This window comes from Phocoena sinus, chromosome 7 (assembly GCF_008692025.1).
Source record: "Phocoena sinus isolate mPhoSin1 chromosome 7, mPhoSin1.pri, whole genome shotgun sequence".
NCBI lineage: Eukaryota > Metazoa > Chordata > Mammalia > Artiodactyla > Phocoenidae > Phocoena > Phocoena sinus.
This window is the reverse complement of record NC_045769.1, coordinates 90,011,561-90,031,445: the sequence shown is the minus strand read 5'-3', so window position 1 is coordinate 90,031,445 and position 19,885 is coordinate 90,011,561. Positions and strand designations below refer to the sequence as shown.

Below are 19,885 nucleotides of genomic sequence, written 5' to 3'. Positions count from 1 at the left end.
ACTGATGAACATAGATGCAAAAATCCTCAACAAAATACTAGCAAACAGAAACCAACAACACATTAAAAGGATCATATACCATGATCAGGTGGGATTTATGGATGCAAAGATTCTTCAATATATGCAAATCAAACAATGGGATACACCATATTAACAAACTGAAGAACAAAAACCATATGATCATTTCAATAGATGCAGAAAAAGTTTTTGACAAAATTCAACACCAATTTATGATAAAAACTCTCCAGAAAGTGGTCATAGAAAGAACCTACCCTCAACATAATAAAGCCTATATATGACAAACCCACAGCAAACATCATTCTCAATGGTGAAAAACTGAAAGCATTTCCTCTAAGATCAGGAACAAGATTAGGATGTCCACTCTTGCCACTATTATTCAACATAGTTTTGGAAGTCCTAGCCATGGCAATCAGAGAAGAAAAAGAAATAAAAGGAATCCAAATTGGAAAAGAAGAAGTAAAACTGTCACTGTTTACAGATGACATGACACTATACATAGAGAATCCTAAAGATGCCACCAGAAAACTACTAGAGCTAATCAATGAATTTGGTAAAGTTTCAGGATACAAAATTGATGCACAGAAATCTCTTGCATTCCTATGCACTAACAACGAGAGATCAGAAAGAGAAATTAAGGAAACAATCCCATTCATCATTGCAACAAAAAGAATATAATACCTAGGAATAAACCTACCTAAGGAGATAAAAGACCTGTACTCAGAAAACTATAGGACATTGATGAAAGAAATCAGAGATGACACTAACAGATGGAGAGAGATACCATGTTCTTGGATTGGAAGAACCAATATTGTGAAAATGACTGAACTACCCAAAGCAATCTACACATTCATTGCAATCCCTATTTAATTACCAACGGCATTTTTTACAGAACTAGGACAAGAAAATCTTAAAATTTGTATGGAGACACAAAAGACCCCAAATAGCCAAAGCAATCTTGAGGGGAAAAAAACAGAGCTAGAGGAATCAGACTCCCTGACTTCAGACTATACTACAAAGTTACAGTAATCAAGACAGTATGGTACTGGCACAAAAACAGAAATATGAATCAGTGGAACAGGATATAAAGCCCAGAAATGAACCCACACACCTGTGGTCAACTAATCTATGACAAAGGTGGCAAGGATATACAATGGAGAAAAGACAGTCCCTTCAATAAGTGGTGCTGGGAAAACTGGACAGCTACATGTAAAAGAATGAAATCAGAACACTGCTTAACACCATACACAAAAATAAACTCAAAATGGGTTCAAGACCTAAATGTAAGACCGGACACTATAAAACTCTTAGAGGAAAAGATAGGAAAAACACTCTTTGACATAAATCACAGCAAGATCTTTTTTTGCCTCACCTCCTAGAGTAATGGAAATTAAAACAAAAATAAACAAATGGGACCTAATGAAACTTAAAAGCTTTTGCACAGCAAAGGAAACCATAAACAAGACCAAAAGACAACCCTCAGAATGGGAGAAAATATTTGCAAATGAAACAACTGACAAAGGATTAATCTCCAAAATTTACAAGCTGCTCATGCAGCTCAATATCAAAAAACCAAACAACCCAATCCAAAAATGGGCAGAAGACCTAAACAGACATTTCTCCAAAGAAGACATACAGATTGCCAACCAACACATGAAAGGATGCTCAACATCACTAATTATTGGAGAAATGCAAATCAAAACTACAATGAGGTATCACCTCACACCAGTTTGAATGGGCATCATCAGAAAATCTACAAACAACAAATGCTGGAGAGAAGGGAACCCTCTTGCACAGCTGGTGGGAATATAAATTGATACAGCCACTATGGTGAACAGTATGGAGGGTTCTTCAAAAACTAAAAATAGAATTACGATGTGGCCCAGCAATCTCACTACTTGGCATATACCCAGAGAAAACCATAATTCAAAAAGACACATGCACCCCAATGTTCATTGCAGCACTATTTACAATAGCCAGGTCATGGAAGCAACCTAAATGCCCATCAACAGATGAATGAATAAAGAAGAAGTGGTACATTTATACAAAGGAGTATTACTCAGCCATAAAAAGGAATGAAATTGGGTCATCTGTAGAGACATGGATGGACCTAGAGACTGTCATACAGAGTGAAGTAAGTCAGAAAGAGAAAAACAAAGATTATATATTAACACATATATGTGGAGTCTAGAAAAATGGTAGGTTTTTTATAGGTGAACTGGTTTGCAAGGCAGAAACAGAGACACACATGTAGAGAACAAACATATGGACACCAAGGGGGGAAAGTGGAGTGGTGGTGGTGGTGGTGGTGGTGGTGGGATGAATTGGGAGATTGGGATTGACATGTATACACTGATGTGTATAAAATAGATAAGTAATAAGAAACTGCTGTATAAAAAATTTTTAAGGACTTCCCTGGGGGTGCAGTTGTTGAGAGTCCCCCTGCCAATGCAGGGGACACGGGTTTGTGCCCCGGTCCGGGGAGATCCCACGTGCCGCGGAGTGGCTGGGCCCGTGAGCCGTGGCCTCCGGGCCTGCGCGTCCGGAGCCTGTGCTCTGCAACAGGAGAGGCCACAGCAGTGAGAGGCCCGCGTACCGCAAAAAAAAAAAAAAAAAAAAAAAATTTAAAAATAAAATAAAAAATAAAATTCTGTTGTCAATGTTGAATTTTCATGACAGAAAAAAAATGTGTGGATATCTAGGCACAAATTCAATTATTATAACACTAAGATGTTTCTAGTGTTAAAAACACAGACATATAGCAAAATAAAAATATTGAAAAATACACTGAAACAATTTAGGGTTTTAAAGATCCCCTAGTATGTTCAAGTATTAAAGTGAAATCTACATAAAAAAAATAAAGCATTGTTTTTAGCTCATTAGAATTTTAAGTTTTGGTATCTGGAACTCCACCATGAATATATTATTTAAAATTTAATGTATCACAGGAATGATGAACTTCTACATTATCAAAATAGAAGTAAATAGAGTGTATTAATCTGTTAAATTGTCTATATAATTGAGAAACCTATTTTTCCATTCACTGTTCAAATTAACCATTCACCTTAACAGACATGTTAGATATTAAATATTAAGTAAAACAGATTATAGCATGGATATTTTATATTTGGAATTTACTTCTTGGCTTAAAAATGACTAGCTCACAGTAGACCTCAAATATTTACTGGAAAAAATGTGACATTATTTAACTTGATTTTTAAAAATAATATAGAACATTATTATGTAGAAAGAATATGTGTAAGCATATACACATGAGCTATATATTTGAGGCAGAGCCAGAGAGTAACATTTTAAAATTATTATCTCTTCTTTATTTTGCCCTTTTCTTCTCCCTATTATTTTTTGCCTTGTCTCATGATAAGTTTGATATTTCCTGAAACATGGGCATAAAAGGTTATTCAGAATTATAACCCCTTTAGAATGTTTCTCTACTTGTATTTTAAAGGAAGAGTCAGCAAGCTATGACCTGCAGACCAACTCAGGTCCACTACCTAAATTTTAAATAAAGTTTTATTGGAACACAGTCATAATTGTTTGTAAACATATAGTATATGGCTTCTTTGGTGCTAAAATAGTGGAGTTGGGTAGTTGAAACAGGCAAAATCTAAAATATTTACTATCTGACCATTTACAGAAAAGATCTGCTGACCGGTGCTCTAAAATGTTCTGGATTCTGCTTACGATTTATAGAACACCCCATCAAGTGTATACATATCAACATAACAGCATGCTGTGCTGAAAGATCCTGATATCAGTGAGTATTCCATACCAGGAAGGTCATGGTAGTTTAAGTAGATGATTTTACATAACAAAGTCATTTGTAGAAAAGTTTGGGATGCAGACAATGACACCTAATTTTTCTTAGGAATCCTGTGTGTACACAAATACCAACCCAGGACTGAAATAAATTCCCTAACAAAAAGTGAACGAATCTGGTCATTTCATTGCAAGAATATAACACTTAAGTGCAAACCTAATTGATGCTTCACATAAATAAGGGAACAAAGGCTGACAGTTCAAACAGACTCTGAAAGAAGCTAATTACCAACTATTTTTATGGGAAAAAGCAAAGTTTATCCTATTGCTTATTTCTTTACTCTCACAAATGCATGGGCACTACTCAATTATTGAGAGATGAACTAATTATTTTGTACGTTATACATGCCCTTTGTCTCTTTTCTGTTTGTATACTTGTGTTTTTTGTTTTTTTTCAGCTGAATGCCTCAAGTTCTACCATTTCACTGATCATTAACCACAATTTAAGAACAAGGAAGCAGAATTTAAAGACTATGGAAATGAGTTCACTCTTGCCCTTATTGTTCAGCTCTGTTAAAAGAGTAGGAAATTCTTCATTAAAATTAGGTCTTTTGTTACCTATTGACTTTATTAATTATATCTTTCAGAAAACAAGAGATGTTACTTTGTTTAGTGTCTAGGTGCCTAATTATTGTCTTAATACAAAAGCTAAATTCATCTAGGACTAAGTGTAGACCCATTACTAATTTTCTAAAGTGTAAAGATGAAGATAATTGACTTTTTTCTTCCTATTTTTATGACTCATTCTCAAAGATTTCATTTAAAAATTATATTTATCTGATTCCTTTTAATTTTATTGATAATCACATTGCTAGGAACATTATAAATTCTCAAAACAGCCTTTGTTATTAATTGATTCAAAGCCTTGAATTTTCTTTGCTCTTGATGTAAAAGATGTTTGCAGTATTAAGGCTGAAATGACCTTTGAAGAGCTAGTTTGTCCTAGAAAACAAAAAGAGATTTTCTATGGATAAGATCCATTAATAATTAACATTGTTTTGATATCTTAGTGTTAACAGTCCCTAAACAAAATAAATCGACCTGTGAGAGAATAAAGTTAAGCCAGACAATTTGTATCTCCTTGAAAACAGATGTTATACCTCTCTAAAACTGGATGAAATTCAAATTTTCTTTTAATTGTATTTTATCAGGAAAAATCCATATTTTCATTAAAAGAGAGTAGTTAAAAAACATTAGGATGGAAGATTATGTGAATTTGCTGAGTCTAAAACATTATTTGATAATTTCCCCAAATTGAAAGCCAATACCTGTACTTAATTCTCAATAAAGTTCATTGCCTAAGAAATAATAGCAATTTGTGTGTTCTAATAAAAGTGAATTGAAAGTATCTTCAGAATATTTTCATGAAAGAAAAACAAAACAAGTGACTGAGTCTTATTGTGTATAGGGTTTACTGATATCTTATTTCCTATGTGTTTAGGATTAAACTGGGGTGCTAAAAACATGATGGTTCGGCTGAGATAGGATATGACGTAGGTGGGAAGTCAAAAGATATTGGTTTCCATTTCCATTCTCTCTATGCTGAAATGTGTAACCTAAGTCTTCAGCTAAATATCAGGTTTGATACCTGCAGCACTCTGACTGGATTCAATCTCCCTGGTAGGATTTTGTTGCTTTCTGGTTAGCGGAACTGCCAGACCTTTTTGGATTTTCCACTAAGAACCTGGCATAATCATTTGAATTCAAAATCTCTCCTAAAAATGTCTTTATGGATCAAAGGACCCAGTCTCAACATCTCTAACACAGAACATTATCAGCTCCTTCCAGGAAGCAGCACTACGTTTTAGTTATTGTTACATACACATAAGGATAATTTTATCTAGCTTAGCCCTTTCCCTCAACTGCACAATGAAACGACTGAACTAAATGATCTTTCCATTTTCTTCCAGCTTCCTAAATTTTTTGAGTCTATGAGGTAAAACTTTTATGGCAGAGAAACATGTTCTTTGGGTGAATGGAGAAATTGTGTGGGAATGTCCACAGCTATTCATTATATGTCCACAGCTTTGTCATTATAATGACAAAGTTCCAGAATTCACTTTATCAAGGAGAACTGTGCGTGGGGCTGGGGTTGGGGGAGGAGAATAAAAACAAAAAAAGAGACAGATGGACTTCTTGTGATGATTTAATGTAATGTCCTGCGTCCCTTCTAGTGCCCTTTGGCAAATTTCATTACAATGACCCATAATAAGTAGAAAGGTCTTTCTCCTTCATTTTAAAGAGAAAATGAGTATTCAATTGAGAACAACATAGTAATTATTTGGAGATCATACAAATGTTAATTCATAGAGACAGAAAAAAATAAAAGAGATTATACTCGACAGCTGCAGAAGCAGACAGCTGGACATAGGAATAAAGAGCAGACAACCTCTGAAATGCCAGCTGTGTAATCCCAGGCAAGTATCTTAACCTCTCTGGTAATCCTTATTCTGAGCATTAGATGGAATAACAAATGTAAAGTTCCTGGCAATTTGTGGGATGCCAACACAGGTTAACTCCTTTTTCCCCCTATAGTATCATGGATGGAATCTCCTCTCCGGTATTTACTGTTTTATAGATACAAAAAAGATGTAGATAGAGAGAGGGGGAAGATGGCAGAAGAGTAAGACGCATAGATCACCTTCCTCCCCACAGGTACACCAGAAATACATCTACATGTGGAACACCTCCTACAGAACACCTACTGAACGCTGGCAGAAGACCTCAGACCTCCCAAAAGGCAAGAAAGTCACCACGTACCTGGGTAGGGCAAAAGAAACAGAGACAAAAGGATAGGGATGGGACGTGCACCAGTGTGAGGGAGCTGTGAAGGAGGAAAGGTTTCCACACACCAGAAGCCCCTTCGCGGGCGGAGACTGCGGGTGGTGGAGGGGGGAGCTTCGGGGCCGTGGAGGAGAGTGCAGCAACAGGGGTGCAGAGGGCAAAGCAGAGAGATTTCTGCACAGAGGATCGGTGCCAACCGGCACTCACCAGCCCAAGAGGCTTGACTGCTCACCTGCCGGGGCGGGCGGGGCTGGGAGCTGAGGCTCGGGCTTCGATCTCGGAGCGCAGGGAGAGGACTGGCGGTGTGAACACAGCCTGAAGGGGTTAGTGCGCCATGGCTAGCCGGGAAGGAGTCCCAGAAAAAGTATGGACCTGCCGAAGAGGCAAGAGACTTTTTCTTCCCTCTCTGTTTCCTGGTGCGCGAGGAGAGGGGAATAAGAGCATCGCTTAAAAGAGCTCCAGAGACGGGCGCAAGCCGCGGCTAAAAGCGCGGACCCCAGAGACGGGCATGAGACGCTAAGGCTGCTGCTGCCGCCACCAAGAAGCCTGTGAGCGAGCACAGGTCACTCTCCACACCTCCCTTCTGGGGAGCCTGTGCAGCCCGCCACTGCCAGGGTCCCGGGATCCAGGGACAACCTCCCCGGGAGAACGCACGGCACGCCTCACGCTGCTGCAACGTCATGCAGGTCTCTGCCGCCGCAGGCTCGCCCCGAATCCGTGCCCCTCCCTCTCCCAGGCCTGAGTGAGCCAGAGCCACCGAATCAGCTGCTCCTTTAACCCTGTCCTGTCTGAGCTAACAGACGCCCTCCCGCGACCTACACGCAGAGGCGGGGCCAAATCCAAAGCTGAACCCCGGCAGCTGTGCGAACAAAGAAAAGAAAGGGAAATCTCTCCCAGCAGCCTCAGGAGCAGTGGATTAAATCTCCACAATCAACTTGATGTACCCTGCCTCTGTGGAATAACTGAATAGACAATGAAACATCCCAAATTGAGGAGGTGGATTTTGAGAGCAAGATTTATTGTTTTTTCCCCTTTTCCTCTTTTTGTGAGTGTGTATGTGTATGCTTCTGTGTGAGATTTTGTCTGTAAACTTTGCTTTCACCATCTGTCCTAGGGCTCTATCCGTCCGTTTTCTTTTTTTTCCTTTTTATTTTACTTAAAAATTTTTTTTCTTAGTAATTATTTTTTTATTTTAATAACTTTATTTTATTTTACCTTACTATATTTTCTTTTCTTTTATCCTCTTTCTTTCTACATTTTCTCCCTTTTATTCTGAGCCGTGTGGATGAAAGGCTCTTGGTGCTGCAGCCAGGAGTCAGGGCTGTGCCTCTGAGGTGGGAGAGCCAACTTCAGGACACTGGTCCACAAGGGACCTCCCAGCTCCACATAATATCAAACAGCAGCAAAAATCTCCCCGAGATCTCCATCTCAACACCAACACCCAGCTTCACTCAACGACCAGCAAGATACAGTGCTGGACACCCTATGCCAAACAACTATCAAAACAGGAACACAACCCCACCCATTAGCAGAGAGGCTGCCTAAAATCATAACAAGTCCACAGACACCCCAAAACACACCACCAGACGTGGACCTGCCCAGCAGAAAGACAAGATCCAGCCTCATCCACCAGAACACAGACACTAGTCCCCTCCACCAGGAAGCCTACACAACCCACTGAACCAATTTTAGCCACTGGGGACAGACACCAAAAACAACGGGAACTATGAACCTGCAGCCTGCGAAAAGGAGACCCCAAACACAGTAAGATAAGCAAAATGAGAAGACAGAAAAACACACAGCAGACGAAGGAGCAAGATAAAAACCCACCAGACCTAACAAATGAAGAGGAAATAGGCAGTTTACCTGAAAAAGATTTCAGAATATTGATAGTAAAGATGATCCAAAATCTTGGAAATAGAATAGAGAAAATGCAAGAAACATTGCACAAGGACCTAGAAGAACTAAATATGAAACAAGCAATGATGAACAGCACAATAAATGAAATTAAAAATACTCTAGAGGGATCAATAGCAGAATAACTGAGGCAGAAGAACGGAAAACTGACCTGGAAGATAACAAAGTGGAAATAACTACTGCAGAACAGAATAAAGAAAAAAGAAAGAAAAGAACTGAGGACAGTCTCAGAGACCTCTGGGACAACATTAAATGAACCAACATTCGAATTATAGGGGTTACAGAAGAAGAATAGAAAAAGAAAGGGACTGAGAAAATATTTGAAGAGATTATAGTTGAAAACATCCCGAATAAGGGAAAGGAAATAGTTAATCAAGTCCAGGAAGCACAGAGAGTCCCATACAGGATACATCCAAGGAGAAACACACCAACACACATATTAATCAAACTGTCAAAAATTAAATACAAAGAAAATATATTAAAAGCAGCAAGGGAAAAACAACAAATAACACACAAGGGAATCCCCATAAGGTTAACAGCTGATCTTTCAGCAGAAACTCTGCAAGCCAGAAGGGACTGGCAGGACATATTTAAAGTGATGAAGGAGAAAAACCTACAACCAAGATTACTCTACCCAGCAAGGATCTCATTCAGATTTGATGGAGAAATTAAAACCTTTAAAGAAAAGCAAAAGCTGAGAGAGTTCAAAACCACCAAACCAGCTTTACAACAAATGCTAAAGGATCTTCTCTAGGCAAGAAACACAAGAGAAGGAAAAGACCTATTATAACAAAACAATTAAGAAAATGGGAACAGGTACATACATATTGATAACTACCTTAAATGTAAATGGATTAAATGCTCCCACCAAAAGACACAGACTGGCTGAATGGATACAAAAACAAGACCCACATATATGCTGTCTACAAGAGACCCACTTCAGACCTAGAGGCACATACAGACTGAAAGTAAGGGGATGGAAAAAGATATTCCATGCAAATGGAAACCAAAACAAAGCTGGAGTAGCAATTCTCATATCAGACAAAATAGACTTTAAAATAAAGACTATTAGAAGAGACAAAGAAGAACACTACATAATGATCAAGGGATCGATCCAAGAAGAAGATATAACAATTGTAAATATTTATGACCCCAACAGAGGAGCACCTCAATACATAAGGCAAATACTAACAGCCATAAAAGGGGAAATTGACAGTAACACATTCATAGTAGGGGACTTTAACACCCCACTTGCACCAATGGACAGATCATCCAAAATTAAAATAAATAAGGAAACACAAGCTTTAAATGATACATTAAACAAGATGGACTTAATTGATATTTATAGGACATTCCATCCAAAAACAACAGAATATCCATTTTTCTCAAGTGCTCATGGAACATTCTCCAGGATAGATCATATCTTGGGTCACAAATCAAGCCTTGGTAAAGTTAAGAAAATTGAAATTGTATCAAGTATCTTTTCCGACCACAATGCTATGAGACTAGATATCAATTACAAGAAAAGATCTGTAAAAAATACAAACACATGTAGGCTAAACAATACACTACTTAATAACGAAGTGATCACTGAAGAAATCAAAGAGGAAATCAAAATATACCTAGAAACAAATGACAGTGGAGACACGATGACCCAAAACCTATGGGATGCAGCAAAAGCAGGTCTAAGAGGAAAGTTTTTAGCAATAAAATCCTACCTTAAGAAACAGGAAACATCTCAAATAAACAACCTAAACTTGCACCTAAAGCAATTAGAGAAAGAAGAACAAAAAACCTCCAAAGTTAGCAGAAGGAAAAAAATCATAAAGATCAGATCAGAAATAAATGAAAAAGAAATGAAGGAAACGATAGCAAAGATCAATAAAACTAAAAGCTGGTGCTTTGAGAAAATAAACAAAATTGATAAACCATTAGCCAGACTCATCAAGAAAAAAAGGGAGAAGACTCAAATCAATAGAATTAGAAATGAAAAAGGAGAAGTAACAACTGACACTGCAGAAATACAAAAGATCATGAGAGATTACTACAAGCAAGTCTATGCCAATAAAATGGACAACCTGGAAGAAATGGACAAATTCTTAGAAACGCACAACCTGTCAAGACTGAATCAGGAAGAAATAGAAAACATGAACAGACCAATCACAAGCACTGATATTGAAACTGATTAAAAATCTTCCAACAAACAAAAGCCCACGACCAGATGGCTTCACTGGCGAATTCTACCAAACATTTAGAGAAAAGCTAATACTTATCCTTCTCAAACTCTTCCAAAATACAGCAGAGAGAGGAACACTCCCAAACTCATTCTATGAGGCCACCATCACCATGACACCAAAACCAGACAACGATGTCACAAAGAAAGAAACGTACAGGCCAATATCACTGATGAACATAGATGCAAAAATCCTCAACAAAATACTAGCAAACAGAATTCAACAGCACAATAAAAGGATCATACACCATGATCAAGTGGAGTTTATTCCAGGAATGCAAGGATCCTTCAATATACACAAATCAATCAATGTGATACACCATGTTGACAAATTGAAGAAGAAAAACCATATGGTCATCTCAGTAGATGCAGAAAAAGCTTTCAACAAAATTCAACACCCATTTATGACAAAAACCCTCCAGAAAGTAGGCATAGAGGGAAATTTCCTCAACATAATAAAGGCCATATATGACAAACCCACAGCCAACATCGTTCTCAATGGTGAAAAACTGAAAGCATTTCCACTAAGATCAGGAACAAGACAAGGTTGCCCACTCTCACCACTCTTTTTCAACATGGTTTTGGAAGTTTTAGCCACAGCAATCAGAGAAGAAAAGGAAATAAAAGGAATCCAAATTGGAAAAGAAGAAGTAAAGCTGTCACTGTTTGCAGATGACATGATACTGTACATAGAGAATCCTAAAGATGCTACCAGAAAACTACTAGAGCTCATCAATGAATTTGGTAAAGTAGCAGGATACAAAATTAATGCACAGAAATCTCTGGCATTCCTATACACTAATGATGAAAAATCTGAAAGTGAAATCAAGAAAACACTCTCATTTACCATTGCAACAAAAAGGATAAAATATCTAGGAATAAACCTACCTAAGGAGACTAAAGACCTGTATGCAGAAAATTATAAGACACTGGTGAAAGAAATTAAAGATGATACAAATAGATGGAGAGATATACCATGTTCCTGGATTGGAAGAATCAACATTGTGAAAATGACTCTACTACCCAAAGCAATCTACAGATTCAATGCAATCCCTATCAAACTACCACTGGCATTTTTCACAGAACTAGAACAAAAAATTTCACAATTTGTATGGAAACACAAAAGACTCTGAATAGCCAAAGCAATCTTGAGAACGAAAAACAGAGCTGGAGGAATCAGGCTCCCTGACTTCAGACTATACTACAAAGCTACAGTAATCAAGACAGTATGGTACTGGCACAAAAACAGAAAGATAGATCAATGGAACAGGATAGAAAGCCCAGAGATAAACCCATGCACATAAGGTCACCTTATCTTTGATAAAGGAGGCAGGAGTGTACACTGGAGAAAGGACAGACTCTTCAATAAGTGGTGCTGGGAAAACTGGACAGGTACATGTAAAAGTATGAGATTAGATCACTCCCAAACACCATACATAAAAATAAGCTCAAAATGGATTAAACACCTAAATGTAAGGCCAGAAACTATCAAACTCTTAGAGGAAAGCATAGGCAGAACATTCTATGACATAAATCATAGCAAGATCATTTCTGACCCACCTCCTAGCAAAATGAAAATAAAAACAAAAATAAACAAATGGGACCTAATGAAACTTCAAAGCTTTTGCACAGCAAAGGAGACCAAACAAGACCAAAAGAAAACCCTCAGAATGGGAGAAAATATTTGCAAATGAAGCAACTGACAAAGGATTAATCTCCAAAATTTACAAGCAGCTCATGCAGCTCAATAACAAAAAAACAAACAACCCAATCCAAAAATGGGCAGAAGACCTAAATAGACATTTCTCCAAAGAAGATATACAGACTACCAAGAAACACATGAAAAAGTGCTCAACATCATTAATCATTAGAGAAATGCAAATCAAAACTACAATGAGATATCATCTCACACCAGTCAGAATGGCCATCATCAAAAAATCTAGAAACAATAAATGCTGGAGAGGGTGTGTAGAAAAGGGTACACTCTTGCATTGCTGGTAGGCATGTGAATTGGTACAGCCACTATGGAGAACAATATGGGGGTTCCTTAAAAAACTACAAATAGAACTACCATATGACCCAGCAATCCCACTACTGGGCATATACCCTGAGAACACCATAATTCAAAAGGAGTCATGTACCAAAATGTTCATTGCAGCTCTATTTACAATAGCCAGGAGATGGAAACAACCTAAGTGTCCATCAACAGATGAATGGATAAAGAAGATGTGGCACATATATACAATGGAATATTACTCAGCCATAAAAAGAAACGAAATTGAGCTATTTGTAATGAGGTGGATGGACCTAGAGTCTGTCATATAGAGTGAAGTAAGTCAGAAAAGGAGACAAATACCATATGATAACACATATATATATACAATTTAAGAAAAAAAATGTTATGAAGAACCTAGGGGTATGACAGGAATAAAGATATAGATCTACTAGAGAATGGACTTGAGGATATGGGGAGGGGGAAGAGTAAGCTGTGACAAAGTGAGAGAGTGGCATGGACATATATACACTATCAAACATAAAATAGATAGCTATTGGGAAGCAGCTGCATAGCACAGGGAGATCAGCTCGGGTGCTTTATGACCACCTAGAGGGGTGGGAAAGGGAGGGTGGGAGGGAGGGAGATGCAAGAGGGAAGAGATATGGGAACATATGTATAACTGATTCACTTTATTATAAAGCAGGAACTAACACACGATTGTAAAGCAATTATACTCCAATAAAGATGTTTAAAAAAAAAGATGTAAACTTTTCTTATCTTTCGGAAACTTTCTATCTATTTGACATAGAGGACATAAAAAAAGAAGTAAACAATAATAAAAGATAAAGAAGATTTCCTATCTATTATATTTTATTGAATCCTAGGCTGAAATTACCAATATTATTGGATAAATGAAAGTGGTTGTGCTGTATTGAGGAAATGTAAATGATTAGATCCATACACCTAGCTTTGTATGTCATCATGGAAATAAACTCCAGGATGAGGAAACAGAAGTTACTAGATGTATAAGACAAAACAATTAAGTGTTGATTCTAAAATATAAACAACTTTTGTGGTCAAGAAATAGACTCTTTCACTCAATAATTTTTTATTGAATACTCATTATATATCAAATATTGTACTTGACTATGAAACTACAAAGATAAAATAAAATTACTCCAGTTCCCTTCTTAAACTGGGAACAATGATGTAGAGAGGCAAATGAATAAATGCATGCATGAATGAATGCAGATGAAGCCCAAAAGAAATGGAAGTTTCCAAAGCAGAAACAAAAGCAGTTAAAGCAAAAGAACATAAGCATGTATGAGCACGTACATTAATAATGGTATACATTTGACTGCCTGATGGATACGGGAACTTGTTAAAGATTATTTATAAGAAATCAAAATTGAAGGTCAATACATACTAAATCTCAAATTTGCATTTAATTTGTATTTGTGACGTAAATAAGAGATCACACATTCCGGCATCACCCAGATCATTCATTTAATGCAGCAGGTAGTAAATACTCCCTTTTTAGCCAAACAGAAGACATTAGAGAACAGTAATCAGAAAATAGTGTCAGGGGCTTTCTCAAAGAAAAATCCAAATATTTGAGGGATATTGTTGCATTTAGAAGAAATTATAAAATTTAGGCAAAATCTATTCTAGAGAAAACCTGTTCTCTTCTCCATCAAGTGCACGTTGAAATTATTTGTTATAATTTTTTTACAATTTCTAAATGGAAGTTGACCTGGAAGAATAGCTGTCTAAAGATACTGCACAATTTTCATATGTTTATTATAGAAATGCCTTATTCCTTGTGTGAAATATGCTTGAGACAAAATTCCCAAAAAGAGTATGAGAATGAAAGTTTACATAACTCAAATGAACTAAACTATCAACAATGGGATAAGATTAATTCTATATATTTGGTGTTTTACAGGTGTGACATATGTCCAACATCTCTCTCTCATGCTCTCTTTTTAAAAATATTACAGCCAGGGAGGTAAAGACTTGTAAGAAAAGACTGAAGTCTCATTTTAACTTTATTCTTGATGTTCTTACAGGTAAAACCATCTTTTTACAAAACCTTTCAATATTTAATAAATGGCCAGGACTGAGGCTCTAGAGGAAGTTCCCTCATACCAAATTCTTTGACAGTCCAGCCTCACGGTTTTTCCACTTGGAAAAACTATTTACCCAGTAGCTACAAAAGGGTAACTATAAATATATGTACCAACCAAAGGATTCAGAACTAAAAAGCACTAAATTAATGATAAACAGGCATTGAAACAAAGGAAGGAATCATGTGCCACGGATGGTCTTTCTATCCCACTTTAGACTCTGTGTGTGTGTGCACGTGCGTGCACACGCACGTGCACACTTGCATAGTGACTTGTAAAGATATTGTGCCTTCTTTGCCTAGTAAAGGAGTTTGGAAGTGAGAGAAAGAGCAGCACAATATGAAGGAAGAAAGAGATGAGTGTACGTTAATCTAGGAGGGGACTAGTCATTAACAGTTTTCCCATAATTAATCATATTGCTGATGAAAACATGATCACCACAGAAATTCTTTTCGTGAAAGTGGTATCAGAAAGAATATGAATTGAACTTAAGCTCAGGAATTTTCTGAAATAGAGATTATATATGGAATGTGATTCTTGGTATCTCCTTCTCCTTTACTATTGAAAATCAATTCAAGAGTATTTTCTGCCCTTTTGAGTTGAGAGAAACTGCACCATATGCTCTGCTTACCCAGGCAGTGTAAAGTAAAGTGCTGAGCAATTATATGGTGGATTTGATCAGTTTTGACAGCCAGTCCTGAAACTCAAGACGGAATCCCCTGCTCTTTCTTCTGCAGCAGGTTCTCGGACTGAATTATATGACTAATTGAATCAAATTTCTACTTTACCTTGGCAATATCCTCAAAAATACTACAAGTGCAAAATGGCCTTCCTGATCAGTGTTAACAATTCTATGTGTCATGGTTATTTTACAACTTCCGTATCAGCATACATGATATAATGATGGATAAAAATATTTCAATGCCCTTTGAAATACTATGGATTGTCTTACACACCGAAATCATCCCAGAATGATACTTGTCCCCAATTCCTGCATCTTGTATTCACCAAGTGAAATATTTGATCAGGGAATCCTAGTACAACTTATAATCAGTTAAATATAAATTAGTTCAGGAAGTTCTTCTCATTCTTTCCTTGAAACATGTCCAAGAATCATGTGGGTTACCTGGATCATTTCCTTAGCATATTATCATAATCATATAAGAAACGCATGGCATTCACACTGACAGTATATCCTTTACAGTAATATATTAGTGAAATTGAGATGCCCTCAAGATAAAGGTCATTAACCTTAGCCACTGATTCTATAATCCAAACCCAAATCCAAACTCTCTAGAGAGTCTCTAAGGGGATGGGCCACTCCCTTCGGATACTCATAAGGCTAAAGCAATCTCCCCAAAACTTCTTAATGTGCAATGATCAGTTTAACTTAGAGATACATGCACATAGAACAGAGGGATGGGATCTCACTTGTGAGATGAAAGCAAATTAACCCCGGGGCAATTTATCTTTCACAGCATATTATGGGTCAGTGTCAGCACGCCACAGATGTACACCGCATGAGGAGCGTAAAAAGCCATCTGATACATGGGGGAAAATGTACCAATAGTATATATTCAGGCTAAGTTAGTAATGAAATGTCAACCACACCCCAAATGAATGTTTCAAATATACAAAGAAAAAGAGGAAAAATATCTTTTTATATACCTCTCCTTTTTCTACTCCAGATTAGTGATAGGCAAAAAGTTCTAGTTCATATATACTAGTGGACCAACTAAATTGAGAGAGGAAAGGACACAACAATGAGATAGAGATAAAGGGAGAGGGGGAAAGAGAGAGAGAAAGAGAGAGAGAGAGGGATTTATCATTCCTCTCGATTTTGAAGCAAAATTAAATTAAAATATCTTCATGTTGAATTTTATAAGATACTGTTCCAAAAATTTTCTTAGTCATTTTCTGTTTTTACTATAGCTTCTGTTATGTCCACTGTCAGGAGAGACATGACTCATGCCATGATCACCATGAGGACCATGTGTTTTATCACTTCATGGCTCATAGGTGACTAGCCATATTTGGATCATGCCTCGAGTCTTATAACCCAGGTCACACAGGTAAAATCAAAATCAGACAATATCTCTTTTAATAAGTCACTTAGGGAGTTCACCAAAAAGCCAGATTTATTCCTTTAAGAACCTAGTATTATGTAGATAATCTCTAATTGCCACTGTTTCCAGTAGTTACAATTGAGAGAAAAGAAGAGAAATGAAGACAGAGAGAGAGAGAGAAAGAGAGAGAAATGAAGAAAGAAAGAGAAACAAAAGAAAGACAAAAGGAATTCATGTCAGAGAAAATACTTTAGAAATATTCTGTTTTATAGGTTGTCAAATATTTGCAGAAGACAAATATATCTACCTGGAAAACACTTGGAAAATGATTTCTTTCTTATGATCATAGTATGTGGTACGCTCTGCCCCGTCACCACATAAAATAATGCACTTTGTTGTTTGTCTGTTTGCATGCTAGATTTTTAAAACTAAACAGGGAATATGTTTTTTTATTCTTTAATCTATCCTTTGGTCCAAGCACAGTGCCTGGCACATGAAAAGTTCTCAATAAGTATTTTTGGAATAAATGAAAGAATGGATAATAAATTATTTCAATTTCTTAGGCAGAAAGAAAGTTCTAGTTAGTGTTATTGTTGTTATGAATTTTTGACAGGCTAATGCTTTTTCTGTGATTATTTCCAACATGATTTCTAATTTATTAACACGTCCTGTGGCTGATCAAATTTTGCAGAGCTACCCATGCAAACAACAGGGTCAGGCTGCCCATGGATATGCTGGGAAACATGGTCATGATCTCCTTCCTCTTTTAGCTTGCATTCCAGAAGGTCAATCAGTTGGAATACATCACCGTTTAATAGGGGATGATTTCCAGCCTTCAGGAAACAAATATAGTGTAAAAATAAAAGGAAAATTATGCCTTTCTTATTCTTTTTATTTTTTCCTTTGGGGATGGGTTTGGGGGTTTGGAAATTTAGAAGTTGTAGGGGATTAAAAGAGTAGTAAGTAAAGGATCAAATGAAAGTAAAGCATCTAATGAAATAGGAAGTGAAGACCAAAGAAGAAGGTATCAAAGTATAAGGAGGAATTAAGGTTGAGAAACCAGAGAAAAGAAAAAGTAAAAGTAAAGAGATCAGCAAATTATTTTATATAGTTCCACACACTTTTTTTAATCTGATGAACAATTTATTTTTCTATGATATTCACTCTAAAATACTCCAAATATTATATATCACTTTAAAATGAGATTCTGCAGATTCACAAAATTACTAACCTTCTCTGGTACAATTGATTTCATCACTGAAGTCTCCACAGTCATTGTCACCATCACAGGCCCAATGGCCTGGGATACATCTGCCACTGGAACATCTGAACTGATTATCAAAGCAGGACTGAACACAGCCAACCTCATCACTCCCGTCCCCACAGTCATCATCTGGAAAGAAGCAACAACAGCCAGGTGGTGAAAACTGGTCCATGGAGAAACTTTTCCTTATGAAATACTTAACATTTCTTTTTGGTATTGAGAGCTTTCTTTTGTTATTAAAAAAAGGAATGATAAATCAATGATCAACATTTCCCATGAGCAGTGGGAGAATTATTTTCATTTTTATATTTCTGATTGAATACCAACTACTAAACTAAGGGGAGAAAATCCTTGACTTCAGATTTTGAAGCTTAACTTCCATTTCACTCAGAAATGACTAACCACTGACTAAATAAATCTATGCAACATGAAATAATTATGAAGTGGGAAGACAATGGTGACTGTAGGAATTTTATGAAATGATACAGCTTGTGATATAATTATTGCTGGAAAATTACTATTTAGACCTAGAACCTTTGTACCCCAGAGTTTTTAACTGTATTTTTAATTCAGATCCTTTTTCTCCATTCTCCCACAAGAGGGCTCACTGTGTACCCTTCCTCCACTGGCTCTTAAGTGTGTATTTATATCAGGAATTATTGTACACTATCATTAGCAATGACTTATACTCTTTATTAACAACTGTTGCAGGAGGGAGGCGAGAGGAATATGAAGTGAAAACAGATTAAATTGAAATCAATGGCTGAGAAGGTATCAATTTATGTATAATTCATTTACCTGTATTTGGCATAATTTAACATAATGATACAATTGAGTGAAGAAAAAATACCATTTGTACATAAAAAAAAAGTGACAAAGTTGAGACCATGGATAATTCCAATATAATTTATAAACTACTCCATCCTGAGGTTATAGAGCATTTCACATAAATGCTTTGGGGAGCCTGAATTGTCCAGGTCGTTTCCTCAGTTGTTGCTTTCACTTCATGTTTGTAGACTTAGGCTATGTCCAGCATAATATCTGAAAACAAATCTCCATCACAGCCCCAAGGGACAGATATTGAGCTCCAGTTTCCTTAATGCTAATCCCCATTGACGTGCCAGCTGCCCTCTCACCACTCGTCTTGGCCATTTTGCTTGACTCTGCAACCTCCTCTCACAAACTACCTCAGAAAGAGGCAAAGCTGCACAGCCAGCCAGGCCCCCAATCAAATCAGTGCGGTCTCGTGGACATTTGGTACTTGCCAGAGTCGCAGTGCCATTTGCTGCTAATGCATCTTCCACTTTTGCATGCAAATTGAGTTAGTGGCTCACAAGTCGGGAATTCTGTGAAAGATATAAAAACATCCAATAGGAAAGGTGTTATCAACTGTGTTTCACTTAATTTGTTTCTCATTTGCTAATATGATCAGAACTCTACCTTCTCTTCCACAAAAGGCACAGAGGAAATGTTAGGTAAACAAATATGGTGGCAGTAACTTCTTGAGGACTTAGGATACACATACTTTTAATATCTTTTATATGAGTACATTTCAGTGACTGAAAACCAAGGAGAATCACTTGATGAAGGACTGTTTAGATTCATTATACTGCAAGAAAAAATAAATAGATGTCAATGCCCTGC

At 36.9% G+C, this 19,885-nt stretch overlaps 1 protein-coding gene across 1 annotated transcript in view; it reads right to left on the bottom strand.

Annotated features, from left to right (window-relative positions):
* LRP1B (LDL receptor related protein 1B) overlaps positions 1-19,885 on the bottom strand; it is a 1,461,391-nt gene that overhangs the window by 689,859 nt on the left and 751,647 nt on the right. The window contains 2 exon segments of the mRNA XM_032636635.1: positions 18,209-18,370; positions 19,507-19,587. Of these exon segments, the coding sequence (XP_032492526.1) occupies positions 18,209-18,370; positions 19,507-19,587 (243 nt within the window).